This window comes from Neodiprion fabricii, chromosome 6 (genome assembly GCF_021155785.1).
Source record: "Neodiprion fabricii isolate iyNeoFabr1 chromosome 6, iyNeoFabr1.1, whole genome shotgun sequence".
Lineage (NCBI taxonomy): Eukaryota > Metazoa > Arthropoda > Insecta > Hymenoptera > Diprionidae > Neodiprion > Neodiprion fabricii.
In genome coordinates this window covers 16,774,125-16,801,193 of record NC_060244.1, presented here as the reverse complement: position 1 = coordinate 16,801,193, position 27,069 = coordinate 16,774,125, and the positions used below count along the sequence as shown (strand labels likewise).

The 27,069-nt window shown below is 36.4% G+C and overlaps 1 protein-coding gene across 1 annotated transcript; it reads right to left on the bottom strand.

Annotated features, from left to right (window-relative positions):
* Nucleotides 1-250: 250 nt before the first annotated feature.
* LOC124184957 (activating transcription factor 3) lies at nt 251-26,040 on the bottom strand. The gene is made up of 4 exons (XM_046575234.1): nt 25,972-26,040; nt 5,998-6,303; nt 1,986-2,125; nt 251-1,467 (listed from the first exon to the last, which is right to left on the bottom strand). The coding sequence occupies exons 2-4, from the start codon at nt 6,233-6,235 to the stop codon at nt 1,027-1,029; spliced, it is 819 nt and encodes a 272-aa protein (XP_046431190.1). The 5' UTR covers nt 6,236-6,303; nt 25,972-26,040; the 3' UTR covers nt 251-1,026.
* Between the last annotated feature and the right edge of the window lie 1,029 nt (nt 26,041-27,069).

The window sequence follows — 27,069 nt, the reverse complement described above, 5'->3', positions numbered from 1 at the left end:
CGAAACGCAACAGCGTAACATAAATCTACTTTGATCATTTTTTATAGATAAATATCGTATAAAATAACGTTATAATATATCAGAGTAATAATAATATTAATAATAACGTTTTGGCGCAACTATATCACAACTGCCGTTTTCAGTAACTCCTCTTTTTACGACATCAAAACTCTGGTATCACAATATATAAGTGGTAAATCACTATTCATTTAAGTGATTCACGCAGTTATATACCTGCAAAGTTTCGTTGAAAGAGTTAAAAAGTGCGCAAAACGAAGCATCGAATCCATAGATATATTATTATCTGTTTTTTTTTTTTTTTCTCGAGGGGGAGGAAGGAAAATAAGAAATTTAACCAGAAATGAGGGAAGCACGACAGGAAGTTTGTACGCTTGTTAAGGCAATGCTGCATACTCATGGAAGAACTCTAATTCGTCGGTAACTGAGACTCTATATATAGTTTTGCAAATACATCAAAACCAGAAACATAGAATAGGGTTACCGTCTGACATTCACTGATTTGGTAAGAACGGCGTTGAGACAAAAATTCGTTATAATCGTCAAGTAAAAGAGTTATTTTGGCCCGCAATGCAATACTGCCGTTTTTAGTTTTCGAAACTGTCTTCTTATTTTTATGAGCATAAAAGAGAAATGAATGTCTGGACATTCTGCACATAATTAACACATCAAAATTACCTGCATTGCATTTCAAACATTAAACGGCTTGAACTTTGCTAGTTGGTGTAACGCTCAAACAAGCAGTATAGATATTCTGATAGTAAGAATTTTTCTTTCTCCCGATTACACTGAAGATCTCACTACAATTGATCGACCGAATGCGATAACAAAAATCAATTTCTTTTTTCCGTTTGTAAGGTTATCCGAGAATCAGTATTAATATGACGGGGCCAATTTCAGTCGGTAAGGTAGGAGTACATAACACGTCGCCTTAATGCATGTATTTTCTTACGATTAGTATATACGCAGCACTCTCCCCAAGGTACGTGGACACGCTATACTCTTGGACTAAACCGTACAACCGGCATCCGACGTAGGTATATAAGGACTATTTTGCCGGTAAAAATCCTGCCCGGAGTTTCCATACCCTTCAACTTTTACGGGGTAATCCGTGACGCAGTTTTGAGGTTGGTTCAAGGTGGATTGGGCGAAGTTTTCTTGGTAACTGGGCAGAGGTAAGGGTTCGGTAAATTGTTGAAAAGAACTTTCGTTAGCACCACCTTGTTTCAGACACGTCGGACTGTGAACGCTCAGCATTTCCACTAATCGGCGCCTCTGCGTCTCAAGTTCCTGTATCTGTGATTTTAAATCGTGGTTCTGGGTCTCTAATACCTCCGATTCTTGCACGAGTATCACCGTTTTTTCACGTTTTTTTAGCCGGCATTTCGTCGCTGCTATTTTATTGCGCTCCCGCCTTCTTCTACGCCGCTCTTCATCCTCCGGTGTCAACTATTATAGAGAAAATAGAAGATTAACATTACCATCGGAACTGGTAACAAACTTTTTTTTACTGTCAATTATGCATTTTGTACAGCGAGAAAAATTTCATCAGTCACAGTTAGTAATAAAATTCTAGGAAACTTCGTATCGTTACAATGACAGTTAGAATTTTGTTGTAGAAATTACAAGTAGATATAGTACAAGTAATTATCTAGTGTGATCATAGTTGGCAATACTACATTTCTTGGTATAGCAATTTTAAACCTATTTGTTTTTTCTAGTCAAATAAGGCCTTAATATCAATTTATTGTTGCACCAACGTCAAATCATTGCAATTCTTACCAGAAAATACGGTACGAGTGACCATAATGAAAAAGAATTGTAACACATAGTAACTTTCTTGGTTACTGAACTACACAACCATTTTCATTTTGTAGCTAAGGACTGTATAGTAACAACAACTAATAATTTCTCTTTGTGTATTGACACATAATTCGGTGAAATTTCTCAATAGATATTTCACTCACCCCACCACCACGACCGCTGGTGCTACTTCCTTCGTCATCTTCTTCGTCGTCTGCACTACCATCTTCTTTTCTTGTTTTTTTCCTGCACTCGTCCCCGCTACCATTGGCCCGTCTTTTCGTTTGTAACGTCAACTTTAAGCCTACAAGAAAAAAAAAAAGGTATTTATTATCAAATTTAATAATTTAGGGGGAACAATTCCCTGGCGTTCATGCGTGCAATGAATACGTCACATTTAATTTCACGTATACTTCATACGTATAGCTGTACAATTTTTACAATCGAATGAAAGTTTTATATTGTATGATTTCAAACAGGCGAAACCGAATTTAGTGATATTGTGCAAGAATTTAACGCAATGTAATTTCTCGAAATATTATTAAATACTATTATAAAATGTTAAACTCCGGTCTAAAAACTGAAAGGCATGATGTGTACAGTATATGTTCAGATACACATAGGTACAATATTTATTGCAGTGTATCGTTAAGGGGCTCCAACTCCAAACTTTCACATCATTGATTTGCAAACAAATATATAACTAATATTGCAGAAAATTCTAAATTAGTCAAATGATCAATGTTTGTGAAGTATTAGTGACCAGGAGGTAGATTGAAGAATAAAGAAGGTTTAGTCGAAATCCGATCAGGTAAATAGAAATATTTAATTGTTGGGTAAACGAACATGTTTGCGTTTGCCACGTTTCGGCCGGGCCCTGCCGACCATCATCAGGCTATAATAATTACAAAATGTTTCAATGTTTCAATCTTCCGTCCAAAATGCTAAACTAACAACACCTAAACAGGCACAGGTCGTCAAATTTTCCTGATGTTTTAAAGGCATTGAAATTACGTTTAGAATTAAAAATACTACTAAATATCCTCTCTTTTCTCATTCAAAATCTGTAACTCCTAATTTAGAAAAAATCAATTATGTGTACAAAATACCATGTCGGGACTGTAGCAAAAGTTATATTGGACAGACGTCACAACATTTAAAAAATAGAATCTCTGGCCATCGCACAAATATTAAATGCCATGATACTGAAAGATGCGCTTTAGCAGAACACTCCTTGAGTCTTGGACATCATTTTGATTTTAATAACTCCATAACCTTAGCTACAGAACCTAATTGGTATGAACGTAATATTAAGGAAATGATCCATATTTTTAAGAACAAGAGTAACTCTGTCAACAAGCGCACAGATATCCAACATCTCAGCGATCTATATTCTAACATTCTCTAGTTTTCAAAATTGGCGCTCTTAGTACGTTGTTATCAGTCTCAAATCCATATTGCTCCAGGTAGATCAATATCACACCCCATTACCATAGATTTTCGGATCGATATCCGCTAATCTTCACTTCCGTCCAAAATGCTGAACCAACAACACCTAAGCAGGCACAGGTCGTCAAATTCTGTGAGTAATCCGTCTATATCTTGTTTGATCTCTTTTTAATTCAATTCTTACACAATTATTAACTTCTTTAGTCGTCAAATTTCATCTATGTGAACCATATTTTATACTATTTTCGCTAACCGCAATTTTCACACGTAACCTAAAAATTGTCACTCAAACATGTGACAATATATATTGTATAACTAAGTTATAATCACAGCAACTATTCTTACTAACATAGTCTCTGTTCCAATTAGAATTGTTTTCTAAAACATTTTGTAATTATTATAGCCTGATTATGGTCGGCAGGGCCCGGCCGAAACGTCGCAAACGCAAACATGTTCGTTTACCCAACAATTAAATATTTCTATTTACCTGACCGGATTTCGACTAAACCTTCTTCATTCTTCAATCAAATGATCAATATTATCTCCATGAGTACCACTACACGCTATCTATGCCATTACTATTATAACGCTGCACTGTTTTTCAAACCTTTAATTGCTGATTTCTCACGACGTGTTTGTCAATACTTAAAAAAATGCAATAAAAAATATCTTATACGGATTGAAAAAATTTCAGCCTAGTAGAGAAAGGCACCTAATTCAATTTCACCTTGAATACTATCCAAACAAGATTAATGTATCCATATATATACAGCGCGTATATTACGTTAATAATTGTGGTTTTTGTGCGCGCTGTCACTGCTGATGAATCGCTTCTTCTTTGTCCCGGTCTTTTTACCCAAGAACCAGCATATACGTACGTACGTATACGTTTTAAACTGTATAAACTGTGACTAATTTGAAAGAAAAGAAAAAAAACACTCGCAATTTTTGTCAAACAAAACGATTATGCACGAACAATTGCGACGGTGCCCTCGATAAACTTTCGTCGCAATAAAACCGCAGACGGTGATGTGCATACACCGAATAATGCCAATCAATTGGCGAGGAAAAAGAACTTAATACTGTTAAAATTTACTCCGAATTAACAATTGTCAGACATTTCTTGTACGCCAGAAAATTTAAGGTATAATGCAATCAACAAATCGAACATAAGATTTAACAACCCGATTATTTTCAAATTATCGACGTACTTTGTTCCCCAATTAAGAATTGGTGTTCGACAAAATCGGTTTTTTACTAAGTGCTGAAAAGAATTACATACTATCACAATTTCAAATCTTGCCTACATGCCTTATATGTTATACGCACAACAGATAGATATAATATTCGTAGAAAAAACCTCGCATTACAACGGACTACACTACAACTACAGTAATTAATTTGAAAAAACACGAACAGCGAAAGACGAGGAATAATCATGATTACAATCAGACGGTCGAACATTGATTGTGAGTATTTACGATACTTGAATATTTGCAAAATGTGGTGATTTCTCTGGAAATGCAAGGAACAAAATTTATGAAATTATTAACAAGGACCCAGCTATCAATTTTTTTATAAAATGATTAACAAGGACCCAGGTATCATTTTTCTGTTGCAAATTGCTTTAAAATGGTTGAAAGTCTAGTAGATTCGTTCGACAAGGTTTTACTCTTATTATATACGATTGCGTATTTTGATCAAGAATAGTTATTTTCATGGCAAGTGTGTACAAAATGGAGATTTCTTGACGAGTGCGAAACTCGCACAAAGCAAAAAATCTCTATATGCGCATATGCTAAAAATCATATTTTCTGCGCTATCTCCTATCAAAAACTACAAAGTAGTCGACTTTTTGTCGGAGGTAGGAAACTATTTACATTTTATTTATGTTAATTCCGCGTGAGACGGTCATAGATAAAAGATGGCCGACAGTGCAGTTTCACATGTAGTTTACCGTATTGGACTATAAATCAGAATATACTTCACCCGGAATTACTCTATCACGTCGGCAATAGTAAATCATTAATTTTACATTATTATAACGAAATTAATTATGATCGATTAACGGCGAATCAGCCAGGGTAGTGTAAAGTCGAACGATTTCACTTGACTTTTAACCATATTTTTTTTATCTTCTTCTCTAAATACATAAAACCCACCGTCTCTCTGGCTGACTGTATGTTCGCTTATGACTCCAGAACTACCGAACCGATTACGATTCGTTTTTTGTTTCTATGGATAGCTACATCGTCTGGCCAAGTTTAACGCTATATTTCCTTACAACCAGATCAACAGTTTTGGAGATATTACAAGGATATTTGTAAGACAGGTCAGAACGGGATCAGACACTTCCGTGAACCTTGACTAAAATCTTAGATGGTAAAAAAGTTATGCTCAAGAATTTTCAAGGTCTGGAGACGAGCTCTACATAAAAGTCCGGGAGAATATATGGCTATGTCTAATAGTTGTGCCAGAAAAAATATTTGTAGATATTCGCGGGCCGAGCGGCAATATCTAAACTTGAGCTTGCAATTCCAGTATTCCTAATGAGATATTCATAGTTTACGAATATAATGATTTGATAAATGGTCAGTGTATAACTATCTCGTATCAGAATAATATAAAGTATCTGTTTTCGGCCAATCTGCAACCATCCTAATTACCGAGCACGACTCGACCGCATAACATTAATTGGGTAAAATGCAAAACATGCAGGGTGTGTACCTTCTTTAATAAGTTGACTACAGGTGTGCTGGACGCTTGGAGGGCTCGGTTCATTGCTGCTGCTAGAATCCGCCCTCTCGCGGTTTCGCTCGTGTGGATAACCCTCGAAGGGATTGGTCATGGCGATTAGAGAATTCAAAATTTCTGGCGTCCTTGGCGTGACCTCGGCCGCCGCGACGCCTAGCAGACCTGCAGCTGCGGCGGGGCTGGGATTCACGTTCACGTTTAAGTTATACATTCTTCTTTTTTTTATCTATCTCTCTCTCTCTCTCTCTCTTCTGCTTACGGCGGCTTCTCACATTTAATCTGAAACGAAAACAAGAAAAGAAGAACCACCGTTAATTAAAATGAATATAGACCAAAATAATGCAACCTATATCACAGGCGTTGGATTGATAAAAAAGGCACTGCGTTCGCTGACTCTGATCAACACTAACCGGGATTATTGAAAATCCGTACTAACGAAGCTAGTCTCTTAAATCACAATCATAATTCATAAGCAAAGTATCTCAATGCTTTGGTTTTCCGATTTTCTCAATCGGTAACACGCGCATGGAATCAGGTAGTCGAAAAATATCCACGATCATTATCAACGGAGACAATTTGTCCGACACAGTCACAGAAGGACCGTCTACGAGCCGCGTATCGTGAATGACACGACGGCATAAGAATATGTATAAGGTATACCTCAATACCACCTCAGAATCGCCGTTTGCATAATACACGTGTATGAACGTGTATCGAGGTGTGAGTCGGGCATGCACGCGCGATAGTGTATGTATCATATGTATGTACATCTGTACACAAAACGAGCACAAGACAGTTTCAGGCGGACTCGACGATCGCATCCGTGCCTGCCAGCTAGTCTGTCTGCTCCCGACGCGGTCGGTATCTCAAGGACAAAACGTCTATCAATTTGCATTTTTGTGCATATTTTATCAATTGTCCCGTGACGGTGTTGTATATACTATAATGAAACGTTCCAGCATCGCTCGGTTGATTTCGGAACGACCGGATTCCAATTTGGGTAAAAAGGATATCACGAAAAATTAATTATCATTTATGCACAGTGGCAAACAACGCGCGCGGTTGTTCTCTTGTTGTTGAAGCGTAGAGTTTGGAGTTTGCGTTATGACACAAGACAGGAAAAATACGCTATATGAATATATTATGGAGATACTCGCGGATGCAACACTGTTGTATAGATTTTGGCACGTATTTCGGATAGGAAATTTATTAATATCCGAGGTACGTATAGTAGTCCAGAAAAGACTAAGGAGGAGAAAAGGTAAAAAACAATAAAAAAAAAGAAACAAAGTACTTTTGGCCCATCGCTGACGCACGCATGCGACTCTTGGTTACACGGCTCTACATGTCAAACCGTAAGATAATCGTTCAAAAGTTTCAAGCGCGAGACACATTTATAATATTTATGTTACGAGTCCGGCATCTGTCAATTCGTTTCTCAGAGCTCAGGGATATTCTCGTTCGTTTCGCGAGCCGTTAAACTACAACAATAAGCGAATATTTCAATAATAATAATAATAATAAACACATCGCATATATTACATTACATCCATGTCGGATTTTAAATATATTGCATATCGATACAGATGTAATGATTGTACCGGCGCTCGCTCGCGATCAGAGAATATAGGTATTACACCTAACACATGCATGCCTACGTTCATGTGTGCAATATAGGTATTACTGCGCTCGGAGGCGATGAATGCGATAGGAGTAATCGTGCAACGATGTATGAGCATATTCACATATGTTACATATGTGTATATATATATATATTATGACATCAGGGTATTGCGTACGTGCGGTTCCCTGCACGTATTTCTCCATATATGAGGCATTCCATAATATCTCGATCAAGTTTCTACCGTGGATGTCTGAGGTTGAGTTTATAATTTTTTATATGAAAGTACACGACGAAAAACGCAAAGGCAATTTTTTTCAGAATTTTTCGACTCAGCGTATCTGGAATATGATTTAAAAACTAGGAAAAGACCTCACTTTTTAAAATCTGAACAAATTGAGAAAAATCTTATAAAACATAAAAAAAAATTTTTGCACACCTATCAGAAGATGGGGATTTCATAACTTCAAAAGATAAATAAGCAAAACGAAAACAAGAAATAGTTATTATTATTATTTATATTTTTTCGTTTTTCTTACTCATCTTTTGAAGTTATGAAATCTCCATTTTCTGATAGGTGTGCAAAAATTTTATTATATTTTATAAGATTTTTCTGGATTCTTTCATATCCTAGAAAGTGGGTTTTCTTTTTTCAAGTTTTTAAATCATACTTGAGATACGCTAGGACTAAAAATTCTGAAAAAAATTGCGATGGCATTTTTCGTCATGTACTTTCATGCAAAAAATTATAAAGCCAATCTGAGACATCGACGTTAAATCTTGATCGAGATGTCATGGAATGCCCTATATGCATATATTAAATGCAGATAGTGATCGACCTGATGTAGCGATGCTCGTATAAAGTCGCGCGCGGAATGGAATCTCATCAACGTTTTCCATGGGAATCTGTAACTTAAGCACACATGCGTGTATGTGTATACATTTGTAGCAGAATACTCATCGGGACAACTAAATCGTGATAATTTACTAAAACATTAGGCCGCTAAGTGTAGACAATTAGATCCAAAAGAAATGAGTTCCCAACTGATTGTGATTTTTCTTCCCACTTATAGTTACTAAATGTGCGCAAGCGCAGTGACTTTCCTAATGACCGATGTTATACCATGTCTTACGTCTAGTCGCCAAGATCAGAGGAATTATGTCATTATTAGAATTTGGCTTGAACAGATGATTAGAAGAAAAAACAAAAATGCAGAGAGCCAACCCGCACATTTTGATAATTTTCTAAAAGAACTGGTTTTTTTTCTTATATTTTACATCAAATTTGGATTAAATTCGAATGTTTTCGCTACGTGTGGCCTTGCAAAAAATTTTCCTAACGATAAAAATGTGTATCAAGTATCAGTCGAAAAGTTGTGGCACATGAGGCATGGGCCACCAACGAAGCGTGAATGCCGACGTGTGCTCGCGTTGGAAATAGTACTTGACGAATGTGAGCTGTCGTTATTCGATGAAAACCGACGTGAAAAAAAAAACAAACGCAACGAAAATCGTCACGTCTTTCGTCCAAGTCTATTTTACTACAGCCACACGCATGTTACACATATATTTACAATAGCTCTTTACTGACCGCGTTAAATGTCATATCCGATTTTGACCATAATTATCATGTCTTGTGCATTGCTGATTCAAAAAATCGTACTGAGCGCTATTCAATGTAAACTATGCCGAACACAAGTAGCCAAACAAAGAAAAAAAATTGTATGCAAAAATAACGCCAGTAAATGTATGCCAGTTGTTTCGGGAATACATTTTCTGGCGTTATTCTCACGTGATGAAATAAAAAAGTTTTCGGATATTTCTGTTCAGCGGTGCATAATATATAGAATTACCCTGTGTGCGATATTTTAACGTCAGCGATGCGTATGCTCTGATAATAGTCAAAACAGATGACATTTTACTCGGTCGGTAAGAAATGATCGCGAATTTGACCAAATATTTCATCGCACGCGGCATACACGAACTTTCGAACTCCAATCATTTGACTTTTGTTACCTGTATAAGATATTTCAGATGAAATCATTCGGAATTAGCCAATTGAAGAATAGCGATAAATATACAATGAATCGTATATTGCGTTCATAATTTTGTCGGGTGAATTTCCGAACACATAAAACATTATTGTTCTTGGACTTTATCATCTGCCGACGGTAGGACTAAAAAGTTGTTCACTTTAATAGTAAATTAGATATTAATGCGCATATTCGTTAATAATATCACGCCAGGTGTAGAATATAGGTAAATCATTGTGTCGATTACAGCTGGGACTGTAAAAAAAATGTAAATAATCTAAAGAGGAAGTTTTTGTTGCCTCACGTATCCAACGAACAAAGTTTATACGCTGCATGGATATTTCATAATAGTACTTATCGCCTCGTTTCGTATTCAAGTCAAAGGGCCTTCTTTGGCTAACAACGGCACACACACGCAAGTTCGTACGTGTGCAACGCGCCGCGTTTCCGATCACGGCATTATCACATGCACCAACACTTTACGCGAGGATCAATTTATACATTTGTACATTCCTATACAACAACGTGTGAACCACACATCAGCGCGAGCGCATAAAAGGGCCTTGCTTCTAGCTAACTTAGGTATGTACACGACATGCGTATACCTAGGTTCGTGTATGTATACCTAGTGACCTATATACAAGCGTGGCTCACGATATACATGTGAACGTAAAAGTATAAACTGTAATGCAATACCCGCGCGTTTTCGTGATGATCATAAGCGATGGGACCGAACGAGTTTTCGAACTTGTTCCAAAATAGATGTACAAATAATATTGATAATGGTGATGACGATTATGATTAGTACAATCTGTCGACGACTATTTCTCATTGCCAGCAATCAAAGACGTATCGGATAAAATTTTGTCGATAGATTGTTTAAGAAGCAAGTGTTTTCGTTGCATTCGTGCAGACAACGACGATCGACGCTTCGTAAGTGTGACGAAATCCTTACCTGGTTCTTTGGATTATCATACATTAGTGAAATGAATTTCGAATCGTAGTTCGCACGATGCGTTTGTTCGTGTCCATTGATCGTTTTTAAGGCTGCAGCAAGAGAGCTAGCCGCTCGTCAAGGATTATAAATAGAAATCGTTTGATTTTGACGTATGGGTTCAGCCGCTTTGGTATTTGATACGGCAACCAATCGTTACCGAGAATATCTTGTATAACGAAGGTTGGTGATGCACGCGTGTGTGCTGACGTGTAACTGGACGTATAGACGAGAAAAATTTTTGTCGTCGTAGGTATAAAGATTTTTAGAGATTGAACTAATGCCGAATTTGATTTTGCAGTATGTCAGGCTGTAGAATGATAAAAAGTATAACAGAACAATGAAATCCATGCACTTGTTACTGCTTTTCGTTTTTTCTTGAATGTATCATATTTGCGGCAGAGTAATTATACTTGGTTATAGGGAAATAACGCTCCGTTCGTATACGGCGTTATTGAGATATGATGGATACAGAAATAAATGCTCATTGCATTACTTCCGCATATTTCAAACGTTATTCGTTTGTATAGAAATAGCGCGATGTGAAGGAATATTCGTTTAACGAATAAGAGGAAATTATATGAATCATTGAATGAAGAGTACATTGCGAAGCACAATGAAGAACAACTTTATTTAATAACTTAATAACTCATTTTCACATGCAAAACAACGATCCAAGAGTATCGTCTTTGAATTGAATCAAGTATGTAGAAGTTTGCATCACGAATTCTTTGGTTCACGATGCACTAAATCAAAGACCGAATCAAAAATAAGTAGCTGTAATAACGTAGTATGTTCAATTATGAATTACAGTGACAAGTTGAAACTATGGATAGACCGTAAACGAATATGTAAGCACGCAGCATATCATGATGCATTATGTGTGCGAGGTAATCGGTTTGTCCGTTATCGACACTAAAATATCTTGATCGTATCTTGAGAGATATATAATGTATAAATTGAACCTCACGAGTATAGAAAACAAAGAAACACACCTACGAAATACTGATTAACAAGTATTTTCCATTTTACTGATACGCCGTTAAATGTATATGTATACTACTTACGTTCTATACGCACATGTGCATATACCTATAGGTGTACCGATCGATAACTAGAACGAGGTGTTTAAACGTATTTCCAAGGACACCAAATTCCGTTTGGTCTTTTTATTGATGTTGTTATTTTCGTGCACAAATACGCAAATTTCATCATTCAGATAACTAACAAGCACTTATTGATATTATACCTCGCAGATAACGAAGATCTAGAGAAGAAAAAAAAACAGAAAGATCAATTTGTGTAATTTCAGAACCAGATGTAATTATGTTGCAATCTCCTTAAAATTTATTTCCCATTGAACAAAGATAGTTTGCCGATTCTTTAGTGAGCAAAGTCGATCATAAAGGATAAAGATATTGTACAAAAAATGACGGTAAGTAAACATATAAATTATTCAACGAAACATGTATTATTTCAGCTGTGTTGCAACTATAATTGATTTATATGCTTGCGTATATACCTATATATGTATACGTCGAGGTTGCGTCTGTAGTTCGGCATTCTTTATAAATAATTTTGTAACTACTTTCGCGTACGGGAATGACATTAAGATTCAGGATTCTTTCAGATTCTTGAAGGCGACCCGATCTTCAGCAATATATGTACGGTGTGCAAGTGTACGTACCTATATGCCTATGTAATAAAACTGTAACGTGCGGGAAAGTTACGCAATCGCGGGAGACCATCTGGTCACAAAATTTTTATCATGTTTTTTTGGTCCACTCGACGACGTCGACGCTGCATCGACATAGTTTAAGACTAACAATAAAGCGCGACTGTACAAAGCTCGATTCGCGGAGTCTTTTTCCAGTCTGCGCAAGATTTGTCAGCATTTGCAGTGCGTATCGTTGATGAAAGGAATTTTTAATCTGTAAAAAACAATCTAAAAGAATTTGCAGAATCAGCTTTCACGAAATGTATCACGAAATTTTACACTTACAATGTTGCGTATTCAATCCGAACTTGGAAGGATGAAAAATACGACTGACGGTTCATGTATACGAGGAAGTCAGTTTTAGAAGAGTCTCCAAGAGTCCGAAAATTTTTTTCAGACTTTATTTGAAAAATTTTTGTAAACTGGCGCAAAATTTTTTTAAAAGTGCGGATTTTTAAAAGTAATGTGAAAATTTGAAGTTCATCGGCTTTGCAACTTTGGAACGATGATCGTGATACCGAGAAAAAAAATACAACGCTCCATACATGCACGAGGCTGAAATTAGTAAAGTTAAAGTATCGCAACCTTGAAACAAAAATTACTATTTTGCATCTTAAGAGTAACTTGGATTTTACAAAAATCTGAGTTTGTTGATTGTGTATTTACAATTTACAGAATTTAAATTAATCCTGAAATCGCAAAATAACGACTTTTTCTAAAGATGCATAATTACAATAACGTTACAAATTTCAACCTGATATCCATGCAACTGAAATTTCCGAGTTTTATAACTTTTGATCCATATTTTTCTGCTTCTATCTCAGAGTTACAATTTTTCCCCGACTCTTGCAGTACAAATCTTATAAAACGTTTCGGAAAGGTTGAATTTTGTAACCTCTGTCGAAGCGCTGATTTTGGGTAGAAATAACACCAAGTTTTGCGTTATATGATTGACTAATGCAGTGGATTTTCGAGTTTTTCTACCTTTTATTTCCTGCCGACTACAATGACGATTCTGGAATTGCCTTCATTTACTCAGACGACACGAAACGTCTGTTACAGTTCGCTTAATTCTAATTTCAATATTTCACCAAACCCGCCGATTGATTCAAATTGTTTTCTCACTCAGCGATAAATACCATAAATATATTGACTACAATTTCTTTCAATAAAGTGCAAAACCATACCAGGTCGAACCAGGTGAATAATACAATTTTCGACGGTAATTCCGATCACGAGGCTGAACCTAACAGCCAGAATAATCAGCCAAACGTTCCAATATTCATTCGCATAAGGTAATGAAGTGAAAAATCTAAATTTTGTCAAAACGCCTCGAATCCCCGATACTTTTATAAAATCATGGGGATAGAACTGAACTACACTATTTCTATTTCAAAAAAGTTTAACACGTTTGGCTGCTAACTCTGGCTTCTGCTTCAGCCTCATATTCCGATCCAAAAAAGTAAGAGAAATAATGTGTTTGTTTTCCTTGAAGAGCGACATTTGGGCGGACCGACTTGAAGACGACGATATTGCATTTTCCATGATTTCAGTGAGGCGCGAAAAAAAGGCTTGTCAGAAAGGTGCAGCGATATATGAGAACAACTATAAGAGAATGTTCCATACAAGTGTAATATACGTGGATAAATATACACGGTACATATAAACATATATCGACTCCAATTACATACGCTACATAAATGATACACAAGATTCATTGAAAACGACGCTTATAGGCGCGGTGTATATTATACCTGTATACATACTTATGTACGCATGCGCGACATAGGAATATACAAAATATTCCTCGGTGTTTTATTTCCGCATATCGTACACGTACATAACGTATATACCTATACCTACGTAGGTATACAGGTATGCATACATTGCACGCGATTTCCTCGTCTCTATGTTTGGTGTTCGTGAAATTTATGTTTCCTGCCAGAACCGCGCGCAGCTCGCGCACACAATGAACCTATGCGCGCGCATCGCGACAAGCAACCAGGCATCGGACGCACCGTTTGAAAGTATTCTTTCGATGTAGAGGCGCTGCTGCTTTTCGCGGGGTTTCCAAGGCGGCCGCCTACCTCCTCTTCCTCCTCCTCCTCATCCCAAAAACCTCGAAAGTTATAGGAAGGATCCTTTCAGAGTTCTACAGCCTTCGCCTTGGGCTCGGTTATTATCGCCTAGCTTTCACGCTGCTTCGACTTCGCGAGAGAGGAGCGAGGGGGGGGGGGGGGGGGGGGGGGAGTTGTAGGATGGTCCTCTTCGATTTTGCCATGCCGCGGAGGCCGAAGGATGACACGCCACCTACCTAGATGTTGGTTCTACACTTATGCATATTATACTTTTAGTTCTGTTTAAAGTAAATATGTACCGATGTACGTTATACGTACGTACACATTCAACCAACGCGGTTTGTTCCGTTTAGGAGTGTTCGCTTGCTAAAAACTGTTTCTACGCAGGGGCATCCCCGTATCGAATACAAACCAATTTAGGCTATTACTGTATTTTTGATTTTTTTTGTAAAACCGCGAATTAAGTTCTTTGTCTCGGTTTTGATTTTTCATGAAATCATTTTTACTTTACAAATATTCAAACCTCCAGGTTTCACCGATTTTTGCAATTCTTCGAGATTTAACAAAACTTTCTGTCTCTCTTTCGGTCATCCTGTGATTGATCTCATAATGGAACGATCCTTTTTTCTAATCTTGATCGGCGCTTTGACCGACAATGTTTCAGTGTTTAACATTTAGAAAGTATAAAAATAATTCTCAAACATTTTCCACTGTCAGAAAAAAAATATTGAAGTCATGCAGAATGTGAGTATACAGATTTTGGAAATTATTTCGAAATTCTTAGGAGATATAAGTCAAACTGGACTTAAATCGAAGTAATTTATGACCGTGCGTGAAAAAACGAAATAAATATATTTAATTAAATCTAGCACAAGGTCGAATAAATAGAACAAGAAATTTAATTTTCTATTTTTTCAAAAATTGGAATATTTGAATCAGAAGAGTTGTAATTTGAAAGTGATTCCATGAACGATTTAAAAAAATGGCGGCTTTAGAGATGCTGTTGTCATCTAAACAAGTTGCAACAAAATTGAAAATAGTGAGAGTCAAAATTGGTTGATTTGGTACGGAATACAACAATTTTTTCACCATTTTACTTTTGTTCATCTCATTCCATTCGTGAATATTTAATTAGCTCATCTTCCAAACTACAACTTCCAAGTCCAAATTATAAGTTATCAACGACTTAGATGGCCGTTTCAAATTGGCACAAATATAATTCAAACATGTCGACTGATTGTTAATTTATATTTTTGTGTATAATTATTCGGTCTTATAAGGATCGTCATGAGTCTCTCTTTAAGTTTGCGTGAATCAGCGACTCGTCACTCTACTTTAAGGTGGTTCTTTAGTCAATCCAAAATCCTTAGCTGTAATTGAGACTTGGACTGATTGGTAATTGGAATTTTTTCAACGGAAATGCTATCACTATTATTTCATAAAATCCATAGACCTTAACAAGAAATGATATAGTGGTTGTTGAAATAATGATCTTTTCAACGACATGTTGAAAAGTGGACATGAATTTTATTTTCGTGCATTATTCCAACAACTTTGATTTAAATTATACACTTTTTCAAAAAGACGTTCCAGTGAATCCGGAGTTACTAAAGAACCATCTTTCCTAACGATAAGATATCGCTATCTTTGCACAGGCTTACAGATTTGAAAAGAACCTCACTTTTACCAAGAAACTATTTGACTGATGTGTAGATGAGTTCGACTACGTAAAAAGTGCTAGTTAATATTATTCCAAAATTGTTAGAACTATTAGATTCAAAATGGCGGGTAGTAAGAGGAATGCTCAATTAGGCGAAAAAAAATGTGAATAATCGATCTTAGCAAAGTTCAACGGTATGCGGACATTTTTTACGTCGATTTCAATATTAATTTGTGTTCTATCGAATTTTGCAGTACGAGGATAACTTAGGTGCCCGAAAGTTGAAAGTTTCGTGTAAAAATTAACACGTTCTCAAGTTTGACCTTAGATCGCGGATTCGTATAAATATTCTTTGAAATGTGTTAAATCTTACAAGTAATATCAACAATCCGCATATTTTTACACAGTTAATAAATCAGTGTTGACACGTTAAATATAATCATCAAATGTGCCGCGATCAAATCCGGAAGTCGGATATATCGCTGCGTAATTCGCAACGTTTCGCAAATGGAGCTGAGAAATTCTGCTATATCAAATCTTTTCCACATTCTTTCGATGTATGAAAAAAGTATCGAAATCGACATAATTATTTTCTCGCACACATATGTTACTTTACTTTCAACATGATATGTATCACACTTGCGGACACTGTCATGAAAATTCATGAAATTTAATCGAGTCAAATACCCGAACCCGCATCTCTGCGTCCCGTCTCATACGGGCATAATAATCATCTATCCGGTGACACGAAATTTATGATTGTCAAGATATTCTAGTCTTTATTTTACCTTGCGGCCGAGAAATATATAGCGGCACGCGTAATTATATGATTATCTAATTAAGGACTGAAACAAACTATAATACGATATAATACTTGTGATACGTCGACTAAACCCGAGAAGACTTATTATTTTCATGTTACGGACTCGCAAATATATGTTTATCACAACAGCTTCAAGAAAATTAAACAAATTCGGAGTGTCACCAGAGAATTGCGAGGAACAATCAAGAATCGCACTTTTTATCGCTTAAAATTTGTTCATCTTCTTCGAAACTTTTGCTACGAGAATAATACCACGTAAGTTTCCTTCAACTTCCAACAGATTCCGCGTACTCGACGTTAAAACTTGTAAGAAATTTCCTAATATTTACCCTGCAAGTGCCACCGGCAATTATTGGAAATAAACTGCAGACAATAATTCTCTGTATTATATGTATATTCTTGCCGAATTTTCGCATGATGTATGTTTGTACAACTTATCAAATGAACGTACAGACAATACAGTATATGAAGTTAACATGTTTATAGCAAGATAATATATCACCCTGCAATTTTGTTTATTTATATTTATCTACGTTTCGTTCGCATGCGAACAACGGCAAACTTTTTCCTGTAACCTTTGCCATAGTGGCATATGAATCAACGCGGATTCGCGCGTTCATTCAATCACCGCCGATATTGTCATTATTATTATTATCATTATTATTAATATTATCATTATTATTAAGTAAATTACTTGTCCGATGCATAAACGTTTTGTATACTTCACATCTATAATACAGCGTATTACAATGAGCGTAGTAAGAAATAGTTATGAATAAACACAAATATCAACTGTAATGCAAAAACTGCCCATAACCGTAACATCTATTGCAATGCGAAGAAAAATTTTTCATCGTAAATGAATTAGTGTTGATTACCGATTTTTGACAAATCTTCAACGATCTTAACTGACCGCAGGTACGTTTGGGTAGTTTTTTGTTTTATCATGGTTGAAATTGGGGTGCTGTTTTAATTTATTTAAAACACAAATTTCACCCGGCCACGGTCATGACGCAATCGTACCGACGATAAATTAAATTGTATACGTATATGTATAATATTGGTGGGTATAATGCGAGTTCCAAAGAAGGATAATCTGAGAACCAGATACGCGCCGGCGAAAAAATAAAGCAAAAGAGAAACTGAGATCTTTCGCAGCTTGAGTTGCGTGCATTTACATATATCATGTATGCATGTGTGTAAGAATATTTATTGTTACAAAGCTATTGACATAATTTCACTCCCAGCTGACAAGCCTTGCTCGACAATATTGCAACGGCTGGAATTGCCGTCTTCGCGAGTTATATGTACCATATTGTTAATCATAACAATAACACTTATGTTCGTCAGATTGCGGTAGAAATTTTTGCGCGAAAATGCCGTAGTTACCATACACTTTTAACAGGAGAAGAAGAGTGCAAATCGAATAATAAAATTGCACCCCTCACGCTCGGGTAATTATACTGCAATAATTATACTATAATGCGTATACAATGCACATACATTCATAAGTACGAGGTGTACGAGAAGTCACGTACGTAAAAGAAAACAATCGGGGAAAAAAAACAAGGAAAATACCCAGCACCTCATACTACGCAGTGCAAATAGTTATACATGCTTGCAATGTTGAGTACGATACTTTGTTTTTTCATGTTATATGTATTTTGCACAATTTCTATACCGGATTCTCAACGCAGCTGTCATTCAGCAATATTTAGTAAGACTTAAAGAAGAAAAGACTAGATAACAAAGAGAAATTGGTACAGAATGCATATGCATAAGAAAATACGTTTCGAGCATTTTTAGTACACATATTATTGTAACATATTATATGTTATATATATTACAGTGATAGAAAATAATTAAAATTTTTTAATTTTAATTTGTTAGAAGGTAGAATTAATTGAATAAAATTTGTTTTCACCAGTCAAACGTAAAATTAGGCGCTTTTGGCAACCTGCTGAAAATGAACAAGAGACGCTATTTCCGAATGAATGACATGCTAGTTGGGAAATGACGATTTCTCCACTAGTGAAGAAAAGCTGGTGAAAATATTTCGCCACTAGTGGAAAAGTGGTTTGCCATTTCCGAACTAGCACCACATTTGTCAAGAAATATGGTGTTTTCTTCACTTTCAGCTAATTTTACATTATTGTAGTGAAAAATATCGTGTGCAACAAGTGGGCAAAAGTGACGATTACGTGTGAGTGTGATATCCGCGTAATATAACTTCGCAGTTTCACACTCGTTTAGAATCGTCATTTTTGCCCACACGTTGCACAATACGTATACTATTCTCGTTTCTTTTCTATCGAGCAGATGTCGCACAATATCCACGCATATCGCACACACGCGGCACAAATCCTCCGTAAAATTTATATTTTCCTCGTCTACGTTTGAAATTTATTTACTTTCTTAATCAAGTCGTAATTGGTATACCTATGTGTATAATACGTGCGTTCAGTTTAATTACTCTTATTTATTTATCTTACTATCCTGTATACGTAGTCATATAGGTACACATACATTATACAAACGCTCAATAGAACGCATGGACAACTCTCTCATATACAACTCGATGACAAGACACCTGCTGGCAAACGTACGCTTGCGAGCGAAGTGTATTTTCGCAGCGTCTATTTTCAACCGAGATTTTAAAACCCCTTCTTATTTATTTCTCTTTATTTCAATACCGCGAGATTTCTCTTTTTTATTTATCCGAGGCGTGAAAAAATAAAATAAAAGAATGAAGAAAAAAGCGAGAGAAAATAAGAAACAAAGAAATAACGGGTAACTGAAAATCGCTACCATTTTTTATTATTACATTTGCGATATGTTAGTTAAACTTGTATAAAAGTCAGATCGAGCTAAACCCCCGAGCATTGCAGTTAAGAAACTTTTTTTTTGTTTCAATCAGAGTAATTTCTGCGTAATCTCGATCAATGTATACAATTTATTGGCCAGGATTGAGTAAAGCCCGAGAGTTGAAATAATGTTCAGTTTTCTTAATTACTTTCTGCAATACCGCGAAAGCTCGCCACTTACGTCGCTTATTCTTCTGATTATCGTTATTGCGCTGAACGGTGTGGTTTTTTTCTCTCACTCTGTTTTGCGACTGTACAGACGCTATTTATTATATCCTTATATTTCCTTATGTTATCAAAAAGGAAGCGGTTTTACAAGCGGCTAACAACCGGCGGTATTATACGGTTCGCGATTAGGATAAAGCATTTATCGAGCGAGTGCATGTACATAGCACGTGGTGCATTCCATGCCAAATCACTCAGTCTTTAAACCTCGATGATTTGTATTTTTTAATTCTGTGATTTCCTTATAACAGTTCTCAACCGCAGACCACCGGAAATATTTGAGGAAAATAATTTTTATTCAAGCTATTTCCAATAGATACTTCTATGCACTGAGAAAAATTCAGTAAAACAGATATCGTTAAGAAAAACTGTTTGAATATTGTTGGACTTGCGAAAAACGAGGTACACGTCTACATTTTGCGCTATCGTCGGTCCCTTTTTGGTAATAGCAACGCAAATCAGTTTCAGCAATCAGTTTCTTCGGTTTACTCTTGTTTTTTAGTTAAACAAGGCTTTGACATCAATTTCTTGTTGCACAAGCATTAAATTTTCGCAACAGCCGCAAAGAAATATAGTAACAGTGATCGTAATGAAAAAGAATAGTAACGGATACTGAACTTTCCGGTAACAGCTAGACAACTAATTTTCATTTTGTACCTGGAACTATATTTTTCGATTGTGGTAAAAAATGAAAACAGTTAAGGACTGAGCGGTAACCGGAACTAAAAATTTATCTCAGTGTGGTTTAATACCTATGTTCAATATATCTATCTTTTATTTACGTTGAAATTATTTATATTTATATTTGAAATTCGTCGCGAGAGGACATATTTTTGGACTAGTGTGTGAAGCTTGTGACATGTGCACACATGAGACGTCTGTATGTGGTTATTAATGTGATATACATTATTTTAGCCATTTAGAACGGCCCATCAAATTATTGAAATTAAATATTGAACTTCCTTGACAAAAAATGTAAAAAGTCGGAAGTTGATTCTGACTTTAGTCTTAAAATCATCGATTACATCAAAAAAAATGTTTGAACACTTTTTCGGTGGTTTCGAATGAGAACTGTGAAATATTTAAGCACACAAAATAGTTGGGGTACCAGGCTGGGTGATTTAACACGGAATGCCCGATATAGATTATGGAGTTCCATTCGGAGGTAACATTTCTTGTTCACTATCGACTGAAAATCTTATTCTACGTAGCAAAAAAAAATCCTCGCGAAAGAATATCTCTTAAATATAATTTTAAAAGATTGCTCTCGAAATTCAAAGTTTTTCCATTAGAATAAAATGAGGCAGATGTAATTTTTTTTTTTAATTGCTACCACTCAGCTGCATTTTAATAAGACTAACTAATTTCTTGAAGCATTTGATTGAGAGTTGAATTCTGTACAAAGGTGTCGTTCGAATTTTCGTTGTAAAGTCAATAGCTTAGCCACTAATGAAATGACGTGATTGAAACATGAATTTGTATACAAAGTTTATCGCCGAAGCAAAATTACAACTTTTCAGCCACATGAGCTGTACGGATTGTGTCCATTCGATACTATTGTAGAAAATTTTATTCTCTGCAAAATGCTTTTACGATCAATTCCATATTATCAAATGTAACGATATGTGGAGGTGAAACAATGAAAAAAATTGAGAAAAACTTGGAATCTTAAGAACGAATTTTTAAAATTGGATTTAAGAGAGATTCTTTTGCAAGTATTTTCTTTTGCAGCGCACAACAAATTGGAAAAAAAATATTAATTTTAGACAAAAGACCCTATGATATACACACATGGCTTCATACACCGTTTTATACAACATTTTCTGTTCGACTTGCAGTGAATTTCGATCCGTGCCTACATGTTATTGCGTAAGCAGATGTGCTCGTCCATTTTACACTATTGAAATAATTCTTTTTTTTTGCTTACGTGCCGTGCGTGGCGAAATTTCATTGCGAACAGTCCAAGTGTTCACTGAATGTTCTTTGCGTTTTATTTATTTTTCTATTTATTCGGGCAGAATATTGGCTGAATATAAAAATTCTTGCTAGTTGAAGGTATATAATAGTAAATACGCGCGAAAACATATAGATGTAAAAATACCTTCTCGGCTGCTAAACCCTGGTGTTGGCGTTGAAAAGACGCGTTGGAATTCAGCGCGATGTCTTAAAACTTTTCCTAACTACGTACAGCTTACATGTAGGTTTATGTATGCTCGGTATATGGGTACGCACTACACTACAACCACGCACAAGTATAACGGCGACTGTACTTTACTGCATTTTGTGATTGTAAAGCTCACTATAACTGTATTATAGATATTATAGGTATATATCTATACGTAACGTTGAGATTGCGAAACGCTTTAACCTGTACGAAATTTCAATCCGAGCTATCCAAGATGTGAAATACATATGTAGGTATGTTATAATTCAGGGTGGCGACAGTTTTGCTCAAATAAAAGTCCGTGACTTTTCCCATCGTAAAATTAAGCATTCCCTGTCTTTTCTCACGAAACTTAGGTAATGTTGGGCAGCTTTTATAACCAAAAGCTCCAGAAGTTATGCATCTTGAATAGATAAGTTTAGATCTAAAAAACACATAGTATTGCTTCGTTTCACACAAATATTTAGAAATTGAACAATACCATTTCCGAACGTTTGCTTGACTGAATTTACCAAGCATAGCTGAAGTTTCAACAAGATTTATGAAAAAAGTAGGTTTTTCTCCACGTTCCGTCATAATTTCCTGACTATTTTCGGTTTTTCCGGTCTGTCGCCACCATGTACATACATAATACACGATAGCCTTATTTCGTGGGTAATGTTACAATATACCTGCTTTATAGGTACATGGGTGATGATGATGATTTGTAAAGATTCCTGAGAAAGAAAAATAATTTCTGAAACTGAAATTTTCATGCAGTGGGATTCGGAAAGGACCGACTGGCAAATAAGTTCTATAAATTTTTCTGTTTTTCTCGCTCTTTTGAAAATATTTTTAAAAATCATTATCTCTTAACACGTAGAATAAGATACGAAATTAACAGAAAAATAATATTTTATATGCCGGACGGCGAGGTGACAATTGATGAAGTAGGCGATATGCAGATAATAGTTATTGTGCGGTGTAAAAAGATAAGAGAATTGTAAGCGAAGAGAAGACAGAAAATTGACGCAAGGCAAAAATTGTCGAGTATAAGGAACTGCACGAACGAGAATTAGACCAACGGATAATTAAATCACGCGGATAATTAAATCTCACAATCAGCTATACATCAACACAGCTTACTATACAGTTCCCACTTTCTAAATTTGACTTATTCTCGATTTTGGCAGCGTGGTAGAGCTTTTCAACGTCGTCGGCGACGGCGATAAACTTGCGGCTACAAATACGAATATGTAAACTTGAGGCATATGTATCAGATTTCCGGTGCTAACTATAAGCGATACCTGTAATGACTACGATATGATAATTTGAATAACTTTATGCATATATTAAAAGCAAAGCATGCGTGAGGTGAACACTTCACGATGTGAATAACAATTTCTGTGTTTCATTCGTCGATATTATAATGGATGGTTCAAAAATGTACTATTTTCTATGTTTATTCAATAAAATTCACCGCATATTATATGCTTAAGAATGTGTCACGACATTGTTTATAAATGGCTTGGTTCTGTTTTTTCTTCGAAAAATGATCGAGGAGAAAACAATACAGCTTCTCAAGCTTGTTCGTTAAATGTGGTGGTACCTGCTACGCATATTCTATATGCGTTGATTTTTGGTAATATTCATTGATTTTCTAATGGGCCATATAAAATTTAACATTTGTTTCCTATACGTATATAATGCTTTTTTAATTAAGTGATAGGCCAAATGAAAAATCTACCTCGAGCGATATCATATACGTTATCGGTCATTTGTTGAAAAATTTCGTTATTTCCTTCTTCTTTTATATATACAATGATTGTGAGAAAAAATTCATTTGTTACAGTTAATAGAAAAATGTGGTAAAATGAGTACCGTTACAGTAATGGTTTAAATGTTATTGAAATTACAAGAAAATGTCGTACAAGTGACTATTTAATGTCGTCGTAGTTATCATAACTAACCTTTTTTTCCTCATTGAAAAAACAGATCTGTTTGTTCAGTTTACTACATTTTTTCGTTAAATAAGGTCTTGACAGCAATTTGTTGTTACACCAACATCAAATTATCGCAATATAGTTGCAAGAAAATATGTTTATGTAAGTGGGCATAATCAAAAAGAACAGTGAGACACACTGGATTTTCTGGTTACAGTTTGTACAAAATAAATTTTCAACTTTCATCCAGCAAGATATTCTTAGTTTGTGGTGAAAAAAATAAAAATAGCTAATGACCGTGTAGTAACAACAACTAGGAATTTCTCTATTGATATGAATATATCATAACGGGGATACAGTTCCAATCAAATGTTACTCGATCCGTTTTAGTTTTACCTCCATATGAAACTCATTGCATTATTTTTTGACTCAACTCGACGCTCGAAACATTTTTAAACTTTTCCCGCGTCATTTGAGAATCAGATCATGCGGAATACACGCCCCTAAAGGTTTCCACGTATCATCAAATCCGCAAAAATTTCGCCTAGATGAATAACGAGATCTGACCGAGAAAGTAGGATCATTGTTGAAAATGGTAACTGCAACATCGGTTTGATCGGTTGGTAACAGTTTTCTACGTATAGGCCCGTTCGATAACGGCGTTCGATTGGTTTCTCGAACTTTTCAAAAACCTACTTCTTTGGTCGAGTATCGTCCTAGTTACTATTTGTCCCTGTGTTACAGGACACGAGGAATAAAGAATCGGTGCGAATTCAAGCCCGGGATATTACAGGTATAGTGCACGAATGCAGTGCAAGCAAGCTGATTTATTTACGCGTATTTTTAGAAGCTAGCTATTTAGAACCGACACGTCCCGAGCAAACTACAAGTGTTTACCACTCCACGATTTATTTGCCGGTCATTTACAGTTCGTCGCAGTCACGACAGCAAGAATTCAGGGGGTTTCTACGTGTCACTAAAAATGTGAAAGAAACAAAACTGTTTCAGGTGTTAAAAATTTGAATCTAAAATTCTGTACTGTATGTAGGTGTGTAACTAGGTAGTTACACACGCGTATGTATACTGCATTACGTAAATGCCATATACTGGAAGTCTGCGACCCTGCACGTGACTTCCCTCTCCTTCCAAAAAAAGAGTACACAATACACAAGTTTGACGCGTAAAAAACGTGTATGCAGGTATTTGTGTGTTCGTGGGTTAATACCCAGTGCGTAAAACTGGACGGAATCCTCGAATCTACGGGAACAACGCGAAGTAAGTACGTAAGTACGTGCAACGAGAATTAACATTAAAGTTCAACGCGGGACCAAGATCCGTTGTTGAAACTAAACTTGGAAGTTGTCCAAGGCCGCGGGAGAAGCTGGAAATGTATTGGAAAGGACTCGGTCGAAGAACACGTTCGTAATGTGGGAAGGTGGCTTTACCGATATTCCGTGTAACCATTGCACTCTGGGGGCGGGAAAAACGCGCTTTTCAAATCTCTTGCTCCGCGTATCCTTCCGTCTGTAAAATAAGGTTCGTCGCGTTGCTTAAATATAGGTATGTAATGTACGATATACACTTCTGGTCAACTATATCACTGGTGCAGCAGGAGAAGGTGCGGAATTTGATTGGTTGGGGATTTCGGACCAGCCGATAAAAGTCCTGCACAGCATCCAACACCGCACTATGTATTACAGGTAGGTAAGAAACGCGACGAAACCTCGAAGCTGTATATCGATACAAGTATGTACAGCGATAGATGTAAAGCATGTTGTAGCGTGCGCGGTTTGTTGCGGGACGTTACATGCGCGTTCGAAAAGCATGATGTAGGTTCGAATCCTACCTTCAAGCTAACTTCAAGGTATCAGACACGACCACCTTAGGCCTTCTCCCGTCGGCTGCCGGCGCACGACTGTAAAGTATTCGCGGCCGCAACCGGCCTAGATATATACAAGCTATTTTTAGCACTTGCCGTCACCGAGCGGCGACGCGATTGGCCGAAGGTGACGTCCTTCTCGCCTCCTATTGGCCGGCCGCTTTTCAGGAGGGAATTGAAGCTGGGTGCGACTCGCGGACGCGACATTTGTTGACATGAAACTGTCAGGGAATTCGCGGTCGGCCTCATATTCTCTCTCTTTCGCTCTATCGGAGAACTCAAATCGCACCGATATACCGATTGCTGGGTACAGCCGTTGTGCATCTCGCCGCCGCCGCTGCGGCTGCGCCACCCGCCGAAGCATCTGCGACGGCCTGTTGATCGCCTTTATGCAACGTTAGCCGATTATCGTGCCCGACGTGTAACCCAATATTTACGTACACACCGGCTAGTTGAGATTTTAACCCGACGCCGTACTCTCATTGAGCGACGGATTCGAAGTCGCGGTCGCATGTAGAATTCATTCGATACGGAAGTTGATATTGGATTTCGTATTAATGTTCTCGGCGATTTGTTTTATTGCAGGGTAACGTCTCGATTCGTTCATTGATTCTAGTCTGTATTTACGAATAATTCGGAAAACTGCAATAAGGTAATCAACCTCGAAGAAGTGGTGAAGCAGCCAATCAACAAATTACGAACTCTTGAGAAACTACTTATCTTTGAACATACGTCAGGTTCAAGCGTGCAACTTCGTATCTACACGCAAAGTTTTTTTTTAACAAGAGTATGCTGAAAAAAAAGAAATTAAAAATGCAGCTGAAAGGCAAAAATGAAAATCAATATAACTATATGAAAATAAACCAATCCTGTCCTTAGGGACAACGGTCTCAAAATGTGTAAATATAACCCAATTTGAGCAATAAAAAATCTACCAGAATAAAGATAAAATTTGAATATTCCGTTATCGAAGAAATGAAACAAAGACAGCTTGTAAATTTGAAAGCTGAGCATAGTCGATTGCAGATCACTCCTGGAAGCTTTTATTAAATAATTCTTAGATAA